Here is a 12,860-nt window from a genome sequence, read left to right on the forward strand (position 1 = left end):
AAGAATATTTAGTCTAACAAAACTTACATATAATACAAAGAAAAAGTGAATAAACAAGCAAGAATAAAACTTTTAAAAATAAAAAATAAGAAAATTTTAAATCTATTAATTCAGGAAAAAATAAAAGATTCAAATATTTAAAGAAAAAAAAAGAAAAAAACCACAAACATTAACAAAAAAAAAGAAACGCACCTATGTATGACCACAACAACTTCTCTATTATATATAATTAAAGATTAATATGGAACATGTATAGCAATAAATGTATTATATTCTTTCTTATTTAATCTTTCTTTTCACTAATAAATAAAGAAAGATTAAATAATATAATAAATATATTTTATACAATTATGTAATTTAATATAATATGTTATTAATATGAATTCTTTTTTATATTAAGTTAACTTTCATATATATTAGTTAAATAATCTAATTATAGATAATTTACATAATTATATTATTATAATTAATATAATTATTTAAATTAATTATAATATTTTATATTTAAATTAATAATTTTATTTATTATATCCAATTGTAATAATATTAAATATTAAATTACATATTATTATATATATTATATTATAATAACCTATTTTAAGCTAAAAACATAAGTAGCTATAATCCTAGGTAAATAATTGCATTAAAATAATCAATTGATAATGGTAAGATGAACTTATAATACTTTAATTTCAATTAAATGTAATATATTAATATAAATTATTTATTATATATATATATATATATATATATATATATATAAAAATAAAATGAGCAGGATAAATTAATCCTAATTAAACAAAATAATACATAAAAGAATTTCAAAAAAAAGCTTTCGTTTTATATATTAAATAAATGAAGTGCCTGATTAAAGGGTTACCTTGATAGGGTAAATAAAGTAAATAAAATTACCTTCATTAAAATTACATAAGATAGAATTAAACTACCTCCTTTAGTATCAAAAACTAACGTGCATCATACACCTTAATGTAAAAAGGTAAGCTAAACAAGCTAATGGGTTCATACCCCATTTATAGAGGTATCAATCCTCTCCTTTTTAATGACCAACAACTCTACAAAACTTCTCTTCCTATCAACATTAATGATAGGAACGATCCTGTCCATTTCATCAAATTCCTGATTTGGGGTTTGAATAGGACTTGAGATCAACTTACTTTCATTTATTCCGCTCCTAACAAGAAATAAAAATATAATAATAAATGAATCATCAATTAAATATTTTATTGTCCAAGCAATAGCATCGACAATATTATTATTTTCAATTTTGCTGATTCAAATAAAATATCCCATGGGATGGGAAACAGAATTTATCCCATCAATAATAATTAGATCTAGACTATTATTAAAGATTGGAGCTGCACCTTTCCATTTCTGATTTCCAGAAGTTATAGGAGCATCAAGATGAAATAATTGTTTAACATTAATAACATGACAAAAAATCGCCCCAATAATGGTCTTATCTTATTGTATTCAATTAAGAACTTTTATTTGAACAATTATTATCTTAAGAATTATTATTGGGGCAATAGGAGGTTTAAATCAAACATCCTTACGACAACTTTTAGCATATTCATCAATCAGACAACTAGGTTGAATAATTAGATCATTAACAGTCAGAGAAAACATCTGAGAACTATACTTCATTATTTACTCACTATTAAGATTAATTATAGTTTTATTATTTAAGCAAATAAATTTATTTTTCATAAATCAAATTTATTCAGCCAGAAATATAAAAACCGAAATTAAATTCATAATATTCTTATCTTTATTATCTTTAGGTGGACTACCACCATTCCTTGGATTCTTACCAAAATGAATTGTAATACAATCATTAATAGAAAACAATATAACAACTATTATAACTGTATTAATCTTTAATTATATATAATAGAGAAGTTGTTGTGGTCATACATAGGGGTGTTTCTTTTTTTTTGGTAATGTTTGTGGTTTTTTTCTTTTTTTTCTTTAAATATTTGAATCTTTTATTTCTTCCTGAATTAATAGATTTAAAATTTTCTTATTTTTTATTTTTAAAAGTTTTATTCTTGCTTGTTTTTTCACTTTTTCTTTGTATTATATGTAAGTTTTGTTAGACTAAATGTTCTTTTTGCAGTAATTTGATTTAATTATCAAGTGATTTTGGATTTAGCAATTGATTTAGTATTGGCATAATTCGTGCCAGCAGCCGCGGTTATACGATTGATACAAGTGAATATTATTGGTTAAAACAGTTGTTTATATTATTAGGGTTGAAATATAAATTAGTAAGGTGAAATGTTAAAATTTATTTGTGGCCCTTTTTATAAATCTGTGAAATTTAAATAATAAACTAGGATTAGATACCCTATTATTTTAAATGTTAATTATATTTACCAGGGTACTATTAGTTAAGGTCTTTAAACCCAAAGAATTTGGCGGTATCCCATTCCATTCAGAGGAACCTACCCCATGATTGATAATACACGATTTACTCTACTTAATTTATATGTTTGTATATCTCCGTTATCAGAGAATCTTTTTAGAGTTATAATTCTCAAGATTTATAATTATAAAATATTTCAGGTCAAGGTGCAGCTTATAGTTAAGAGGAGGTGGGTTACAATAGATTTTTGTTTATAACGGATTTGATAGTGAAATACTGTTAATGAAGGTGGATTTGATAGTAATTTAATTTATTTAATTTAACTGATATTGGCTCTGAGATGTGTACACATCGCCCGTCGCTCTCATTATTGATTATTCTATTTTATTTTAAAGTAGCTTCAATTTAGATGAGATAAGTCGTAACATAGTAGATGTACTGGAAAGTGTATCTAGGAAGAGTTTCAAGATATAACTTATTAGTAAAGTGTTTCATTTACACTGAAAATTTTTCTGTGCAAATCAGGATATCTTGATTATTTATTTTATTATATTTATTTTTTGTTTATTTAATTATTTAATATAAATAATTTTATTGTATTTTTGTCTTATTATATTTTATAGAATTGATTTTTTAAATTATAGTTTATTGGTAATGTAAGTGTTTTATGAAATATTATTTTAAATTTTTTTAAGTAGATTTTATTTATTGTACCTTTTGTATCAGGGTTTATCAAAATTTTAGTATTTATTTTACTTGTCTCGATTTGGGTTGATTTATAAATAATTTATAGTTAATGTATCATAATTATTATTAAATTATTTATAGAAATGAGATGTTAATCGTTTCCCAAGATATCTAGTTTCTTAAGAAAAAATTTAATTTTTTAAAGTTATTTGTTTTTATTTAATTTTTTAAGTAAAAATATTAACTTATTTATTCTTTAAGGGATAAGCTTTGAAGTTAATAACCTATAATTTATTTTATAGAAATATAATAGTAAGCTTTAAACCAGCTATCTTTAAGATTACGTTTTAGTTCATTATTTTTTATTTTGATTTTATAAATATTTTAGGTTTTTTATTAAGATTATTAATTTAATTTTAAAATTTTTGTAATAATGATAGAATTAGTATATTTATTTGTATGAAATTTTTACCTTGTGAACTTATTATAAGGAACTAGGCAAAATTGATTTCCGCCTGTTTATCAAAAACATGTCCTCTTGTTTATATTTTGAGGTCTGGCCTGCTCACTGAGCGTATTTTTAAAGAGCCGCGGTATTTTGACCGTGCAAAGGTAGCATAATCATTAGTCTCTAAATTAGTGGCTGGAATGAATGGCTTGACGAGAAATCAACTGTCCCTTAATAAATTTTTGAATTTAACTTTTGAGTCAAAAGGCTTAAATTCTTCTTTAGGGCGAGAAGACCCTATAGAGCTTGACATTTTACTTTTATATAGTTTTTTGTTTGTCTTTCTATATTTAATGATGATGTTTTGTTGGGGTGACATGAAGAATAGATAAACTCTTCATTATTATATCATTTATTTATGTTTGTTATTTTGATCCATAATTTATGATCATAAGATTAAGTTACCTTAGGGATAACAGCGTAATTGTTTTTGAGAGCTCATATCGACAAAGCAGATTGCGACCTCGATGTTGGATTAAGAAAAATTTTGGGTGCAGGAGCCCAATGATTAGGTCTGTTCGACCTTTAAATTCTTACATGATCTGAGTTCAGACCGGCGTGAGCCAGGTCGGTTTCTATCCTAAGATTGTTAATCCATATTAGTACGAAAGGACCATATGGTTAAAATAATTTTTGTTATATTGATTAATATTAATTTATTTACTATTTTGACAGATTAATGTGTTGAATTTAGAATTCATTTATGTAGATTTTTTCTACAAATAGTATTGATACTTTATGATTTATTTATATTTATTTTGAATTTTCTTTTATTGGTTATTTGTGTTTTAATTAGTGTTGCCTTTTTAACTTTATTAGAGCGTAAGGTTTTAGGTTATATTCAGATTCGAAAGGGTCCAAATAAGGTAGGTTTTGTTGGAATTCCTCAGCCATTTAGAGATGCTATTAAGTTAATTTGTAAGGAGCAGCCAATTCCTATTATATCTAATTACCTACTTTATTATTTTTCCCCTGTTTTTAATTTAATGATTTCTTTAGCCGTTTGAGTAATTTTTCCTTATTTAACTTATATGTGTTCTTTTTCTTATGGATTTTTATTTTTTTTATGTTGTACTAGATTAGGTGTTTATACTGTTATAATTGCTAGTTGATCTCCTAATTAAAATTATTCATTATTAGGTTCTCTTCGTTCTGTTGCTCAAACAATTTCTTATGAAGTTAGTTTAGCTTTAATTTTATTGTCTTTAATTATTTTAATTGGTAGTTTTAATATGTTTGATTTTATAAACTATCAGCTTTATTGTTGATTTATTATTATTTCTTTTCCTTTAGCTTTAGCTTGTTTTGCTTCTTGCTTAGCTGAAACTAATCGTACTCCTTTTGATTTTGCTGAAGGGGAATCTGAGTTAGTTTCAGGATTTAATATTGAGTATGGTGCGGGTGGTTTTACTTTAATTTTTTTAGCTGAATATACTAGAATTGTCTTCATAAGAATGTTATTGGCTTTAATTTTTATTCTTTTATATTTTTTATTAAGCTTGCTATTATATCTTTTGGTTTTATTTGGGTTCGTGGAACATTACCACGGTTCCGTTATGATAAATTAATGTACTTAGCTTGAAAAAGTTTTTTACCTTTATCTTTGAATTATTTTATTTTCTTTGTTGGTTTAAAGATTTTATTGATCTCATTTGTTTAGTGAAATTTTTTGAGAAAAATTAATAGAAGAGTTAAACTTCTAATTTTATGTTTTCAAAACATATGCTTTTCCTAAGCTAATTAACTTTATTCCTTAATTAATTTATCTCATGTGTTTGCGACATGGACATTAATTAAGAAATATGTGAAGTAAATAATTGTTAAGATTTGACCTGTTATAATATAAGGTTCTTCAACAGGTCGTTTACCAATTCACGTTAGTAAGCATACAACAACTACTATAATTCAGAATAAAATTTGATTAATAGGGTAAAATTGAATGCCTCGGAATGGTGTTTTATTATAAAATGGTAAAATTATTAAGATTCTAATTGATAAAAATAATGCAATAACACCTCCTAACTTATTAGGGATAGATCGTAGAATTGCATATGCAAATAGGAAATATCATTCTGGTTGAATGTGAACTGGTGTTACTAATGGGTTGGCAGGTACAAAGTTATCTGGATCTCCTAATAGGTAAGGATTAATTAAACATAGTATAATTAATAATGATGTTATTATTACAAATGTAATAGAATCCTTAAAGGTAAAGTATGGATGGAATGGAATTTTTTCAATATCTCCATTTAGTCCAAGAGGATTATTAGATCCTGTTTGGTGAAGAAAAAATAAATGAATTGCTGCTATAGCAGCAATTATAAATGGTAATACAAAATGGAATGTGAAGAATCGATTTAATGTTGCATTATCAACAGCGAATCCTCCTCATACTCATTGGACTAAATCTGTTCCTAAGTATGGGATTGCTGATAATAAATTAGTAATTACTGTTGCACCTCAAAAAGTTATTTGGCCTCAGGGTAAGACATATCCTATAAATGCAGTTGCTATAACTAAAAATAAAATCACTGTACCAATTATTCAGGTATGTATATATATATAAGATCCATAGTAAATTCCCCGTCCTACATGTAAGTAAATACAAATAAAAAATATAGATGCTCCATTTGCGTGTAAGGTTCGGATAATTCAACCATTATTTACGTCTCGGCAGATGTGTACTACACTACTGAATGCTATTTCAATATTTGATGTATAATGTATAGCTAAAAATAGTCCAGTTACGATTTGAATTACCAAACATAACCCTAATAGGGATCCAAAATTTCATCAAAATGAAATATTTGTTGGGGCAGGTAAGTCAATTAAAGAGTTATTAATAATTTTAATTAAAGGATGTCTTAATCGTAAGGGTTTATTCATTAGTAATTATCTTATTTTACGAATAGGTCCCTGATTAATATTGGTGATTTTAACAACTGCTAGTAGTGCTAAAAATAAATAAATTATTATTATTATTGTAATAATGAATGTTGGTCTATTATATAATTTTTCTAAAGATATTGTTATTTCTTGATAATTGATTGAATTATCAATATTTATAGTTTCGGTGTTTTTGAAAAAGTCTATAAATATAGATATATATAGAATAATTAATATTAATATGATAGATACTCACATTATTAATGTAATATTTATAGTGATTGATTTAGGCTGAAATATTTCGTTTGATGCAATTCTTGTAATGTAAATAAATAATACTAGTATACCACCAAGAAATGTTAAAAATAAAATATATGATAATCAATATCTTTCTATTATTGTTCCTGTTATTAATCCAACTAGGAAGGTTTGAAGGATAATAAAAAGCATTATTGATATTGGGTGTCTTAATTTAATAAAATTAATATTTATTACATTTGATAATGATATAATTATTATTTTGTCATTTCAGGGGTTAGTTTATTTAAAATACCGGTTTTGGGGACCGATGATGGAAGCTTTTCCACCTCTGAAGTTTTAAAAGTGGGGGCTGGACTTATTTCCGGTTTACAAGACCGGCGTTTTTTTTAAACTATTAAAACTAATGTTTATATTCTCTATTTTTACTTCTTTATTGATTTATTTTGCTGGTGTTTATGTTTTTTCTTCTAAACGTAAACATTTATTAATGGTTCTTTTGAGATTAGAATATATTGTTCATTCTTTATTTATGTTAGTTATTGTTTTTCTTATTGAGTTTGATTATGATTATTTGTTTCCTGTTATTTTTTTAGTTTTTTCTGTTTGTGAGGGTGCTTTAGGTCTTTCTATTTTAGTTTCAATAATTCGTTCTCATGGTAATGATTTTTTTAATTCTTTTGGTTTATCTTTATGTTAAAGTATGTATTTATAACTATTTTTTTGATCCCTCTTTGTTTATTAAATAATTGTTGATGGTTGGTTCATTCTTTAATGTTTCTGTCGGGTTTTGTTTTTATAATTTGTGTTTATTCATATGCTGATTTGAATATAATTAGATATTATTTTGGTATTGATTATTTTTCTTTTAGTTTAATTTTACTTAGTTTTTGGATTTGTTCTTTAATAATCACTGCTAGAGGTTCAGTTTATTTAAGTTCATATCATTCTAATTTTTTTGTTTTTATGGTTTTGATTTTAATAATTATGCTTTATTGTTCATTTGCTAGATTAAGTCTTCTTTCTTTTTATATTTTTTTTGAGGCTAGATTAGTTCCTACTTTACTTTTAATTTTGGGTTGGGGTTATCAACCTGAGCGTTTGCAGGCTGGTGTTTATTTAATTTTTTATACTTTGGTTGCTAGATTACCTTTATTATTAGTTTTATTTAAGGTTTATGATTTTTCTAATACTTTATATTTTCCTTTATTGGTTGATTTTGGTTCTTATTATTTTATGTTTTATGTATTTATAATTTTGGCTTTTTTAGTTAAGATACCTATGTTTTTGGTTCATTTATGACTTCCTAAGGCTCATGTAGAGGACCCTATTTCAGGTAGAATAATTCTTGCTGGTGTTTTATTAAAGTTAGGTGGTTATGGTATTTTTCGTGTTATAAAGGTTATTTCTTATTTGGGTTTAAAGTTTAATTATTTTTGATTGTCTTTAGGTTTATCTGGGGGTGTTATTGTAAGATTTATTTGTTTTCGTCAGGTTGATTTAAAGTCTTTAATTGCATATTCTTCTGTTGCTCATATAAGTATGGTAATTGGTTGATTGATGACTATGAATTGATGAGGTTGTGTAGGTTCTCTTTCTCTAATGGTTGGTCATGGTTTATGTTCTTCTGGTTTATTTTGTTTATCTAATATTATTTATGAACGTTTAGGTAGACGAAGATTATTAATTTACATGGGTATAATTAATTTGATGCCAAGAATGGCTTTATGATGATATCTTTTAAGATCATCAAATATGGCTGCTCCTCCTTCTTTAAATTTGGTAGGTGAAATTAGATTATTAAATAGAATTATATCTTGATCTTCTTTTAGATTCTTTGCTTTGATTTTTTTATCTTTTTTTAGAGCTGTTTATACTTTGTATATATATTCTTAGTCTCAGCATGGGAATTATTATTCTGGTGTTTATACTTGTTCTCTTGGTTATTTTCGTGAATATCATCTTTTACTTTTACATTGATTGCCTTTAAATATTCTCTGTTTAAAGGGTGAATATTTCTTTGTTTAGTTTGCTTAAGTATTTTAATTAAAAATATTGTTTTGTGGAATCAATGATATGAAGTTTTTCATCTTAGGCCGTGAATTTATTTTCTATTTGTTCTTTGAGTTTTTTTTCTTTGTTTATTTCGAGAACTATAATTTTTATTTTAGGTATTTATTATTTTATAATTGATTATAGAGTTTTTGTTGAGTGAGAGCTTTTCAATTTAAATGGTTCTATAGTTGTTATAACTTTAATTTTGGATTGAATATCTCTTATTTTTATATCTTTTGTTATATATATTTCTTCTTTGGTTATTTATTATAGAGAGGATTATATATCTGGTGAAAAGAATATAAATCGTTTTATTATTATTGTTTTAATATTTATTCTTTCTATAGGTTTTTTAATTATTAGTCCTAATTTAATTAGAATTTTATTAGGTTGAGATGGTTTAGGTTTAGTTTCTTATTGTTTAGTTATTTATTATCAAAATGTAAAATCTTATAGTGCTGGTATATTAACTGCACTTTCTAATCGTATTGGTGATGTTGCTATTTTAATTTCTATTGCATGAATGTTAAATTTTGGTGGTTGAAATTATATTTATTATTATGATTTTATTTCTAATTCTTTTGAAATACAGCTCATTACTATATTAATTGTTTTAGCAGCTATAACTAAGAGAGCTCAGATTCCTTTCTCTTCATGACTTCCTGCTGCTATAGCAGCTCCTACTCCTGTTTCTGCTTTAGTTCATTCTTCTACTCTTGTTACTGCTGGTGTTTATTTATTAATTCGTTTTAAACAATATTGGATACTTATAATTGTGGTTGATTTTTACTTTTAATTGGTTGTATAACTATATTTAAGGCTGGATTGGGCGCTAATTTTGAGTTTGATTTAAAGAAGATTATTGCTCTTTCTACTTTAAGACAACTTGGTTTAATAATAAGAATTTTGGCTATAGGTTATCCAAAGCTTGCATTTTTTCATTTATTGGCTCATGCTTTATTTAAGGCATTATTATTTATATGTGCAGGTTCAATAATTCATAATTTGAAGGATTCTCAGGATATTCGTTTTATAGGATCAATTGTTAATTTCATACCTTTAACTTCAGTTTGTTTTAATGTTTCTAGTTTATCTTTGTGTGGAATACCTTTTTTAGCGGGATTTTATTCAAAGGATTTAATTCTTGAGATGGTTTGTTTAAGATGAATTAATTGTTTAATTTTTTTTCTTTATTTTTTTTCTACTGGTTTAACTGCTTCTTATTCTTTTCGTTTGTTTTATTATTCAATATCTGGTGATAATAATTTTTATTCTAGATTTTCTTTTGATGATAAGGGTTATTATATTTCATTTGGAATAATTGGTCTATTGTTTGTTGCTGTTTTTGGTGGTAGTCTTTTATCTTGATTAATTTTTCCTATTCCTCATGTGATTGCTTTACCTTATTATTTAAAGTTTTTAACTATTACAGTTGTTATTTTAGGTGCTTATTTAGGTTATCTTATTTCTAATTTTGATTTTTCTCATTATTTATTTTCTTTAAGTATACTTTCTTTTGTTAGATATGATTTATACCTTTTCTTTCAACTAAGTTTATTAGATATATTCCTTTAAAAATAGGTTATTATTCATCTAAGTCATTTGATTATGGTTGAGGTGAATTACTTGGTGGTCAAGGTTTATATAGATTATTTATTTATTTAATTGGTTATATTCAAGGTTGATATGATTCTAATTTCAAGATTTATCTTTTAACTTTTATTTTTTGAATATTTATTTTGGTAATATTGTTTTTCGTTTACTTAAGTAGCTTATAATTAGAGCGTGACACTGAAGATGTTAAGGAAGTATTTTTACTTTTAAGTATTTATAAATATAGATATATTATTTTTACAGTGAAAATGTAATGTTTTATTTAAACTATATAAATTTTAGAAATGTTAACGGAGTTTAACCGCTAATATAAAAAGTTAGCAGCTTTCATATTGGCTTTACATTTCCTTAATTGGAACTATTATAGTTCAATTATATTATTAACAGTAATACGCCTCTTTTTGGCTTCAATTAATAAGAATAAGGGTAGTACATACCAATCTTCCAGGTCGAAACTGACTGCAATATTTCGCTTCTTATTCTATTTAAGGTTGATTGATAATATCAATACTTTTTGAATGCAACCCAAATGTTATATTTAACTACAACCCTTTATTCTGCTCATTGTAATGCTCCTTGGTTTCATTCGTGGTATAGTCCTCCTAATAGAACTAGAATAAAAAATATTGTTGATACTGTTCAGATTATAATGTCTGAAGTTTTAAAAATAATTACAATTGGTAGAATTAGTGCAATTTCTACATCAAAAATTAAAAAGATTACTGCGATTAGGAAGAATCATATTGAGAATGGTATTCGTGCTGATCTTTTTGGATCAAGCCCACATTCAAATGGTGATCTTTTTTCTCGATCATTAATTAATTTTTTTGATAGTGTTGTTGCCAGGATTATAACAATTATTGGAATAATAAATCTAATGAAAACTCTTGTTGATAGAATTAGAATTGTTTTTCTTGATTTATATCAAGCTTTCTGATTGGAAGTCAAATGCACTATTTATACTAGAAAAACAATTATCTACCTCATCAATAAATAGAGATATATAAGAATAATCATACTACGTCTACGAAGTGTCAGTATCATGCTGCTGCTTCAAATCCAAAGTGATGTCTTGGTGAAAATTGATTTATTGAGTGTCGAAGTAGACATGTTGATAAAAAGATTGTTCCAATAATTACGTGTAAACCATGGAATCCTGTTGCAACAAAGAATGTTGATCCATAAACTGCATCTGCAATGGTAAAAGGTGCTTCTCAATATTCATATGCTTGAAGTATTGTAAAGTATAGTCCTAATAACACTGTGAAGAATAATCCTTGTAGTGCTTGAGTATGATTAGATTCCATTAAACTATGATGTGCTCATGTTACTGTTACTCCTGATGCTAAAAGAATAGCTGTATTAAGTAATGGAATTTGTATAGGGTTAAAGGGTTGAATTCCTATTGGAGGTCATAGTATTCCTAGTTCAATTGTTGGTGCTAATCTTCTTCTAAAGAATGCTCAAAAAAAGAAACGAAAAATAATACCTCTGATGCAATAAATAAAATCATTCCTCATCGTAATCCAATTGATACAAATCCTGTATGTAATCCTTGATATGTTCCTTCTCGTACTACATCTCGTCATCATTGAATTATAGTTAGTAGGGTAATTCCAAATCCAATTCTGAATAAGTTAATATTAAATAGGTGGAATCATTTTGCTAGTCCTGATACTAGTACTATTGCTCCAATTGCTCCTGTTAATGGTCAAGGTCTATAGTCTACTAAGTGGAATGGGTGGTTTGAGTGAGTTGTTAACATAGGTTTAATATACTTCTCTAGAATAGAGAGTTCTTAGAATTGAGAAAACATAGGCTTGAATTATTGCTACTGCTGATTCTAGAATTAATAGAAGTATTTGTCCAATAATTAGTAATGAGATTAAGTTTATTGCTATAGATGGTCCTGTGTTTCCTAATAAGGTTAATAATAAGTGTCCTGCAATTATATTTGCTGCCAACCGTACTGCTAATGTACCTGGTCGAATAACATTACTAATTGTTTCAATTAGTACTATAAATGATATTAATGCAGGCGGTGTACCTTGTGGTACAAGGTGTGTAAATATATGATTAGTATGGTTAATTCATCCAAATAATATAAATCTTAGCCATATAGGTAGGGCAATTGCAAATGTTAATGCTAAATGTCTTGTTCTAGTAAAAATATAAGGGAATAATCCTATGAAATTGTTAAATAATATTATAATAAAAATTGAGATGAAAATGAATGTTGTTCCATTAAATGATTTTGGTCCAAGAAGTGTTTTAAATTCATTATGTAAGGTTAAATTTAGTTTATTTCAGATAATGTTAATTTGTGATGGTGTAAGTCAAAATAGTGATGGGATTAATAATAGTCCTAGAAATGTTCTAGTTCAATTTAATGATAAATTAAAGATGTTAGTTGATGGGTCAAATGTTGAGAATAGATTTGTTATCATTTTCAATTTAAGTTTTTTA

The 12,860-nt window shown here is 25.6% G+C and overlaps 1 protein-coding gene across 1 annotated transcript in view; it reads left to right on the plus strand.

Moving 5' to 3' along the window:
* Positions 1–12,860, plus strand: part of LOC126307608 (uncharacterized) — a 112,888-nt gene that overhangs the window by 72,409 nt on the left and 27,619 nt on the right. The window contains exon 2 of the mRNA XM_049992073.1: positions 12,046–12,135. Within this exon, the coding sequence (XP_049848030.1) occupies positions 12,046–12,135 (90 nt within the window). The remainder of the gene's footprint in view (positions 1–12,045; positions 12,136–12,860) is intronic.

This window comes from Schistocerca gregaria, unplaced genomic scaffold (assembly GCF_023897955.1).
Source record: "Schistocerca gregaria isolate iqSchGreg1 unplaced genomic scaffold, iqSchGreg1.2 ptg000350l, whole genome shotgun sequence".
NCBI classification, from domain to species: domain Eukaryota; kingdom Metazoa; phylum Arthropoda; class Insecta; order Orthoptera; family Acrididae; genus Schistocerca; species Schistocerca gregaria.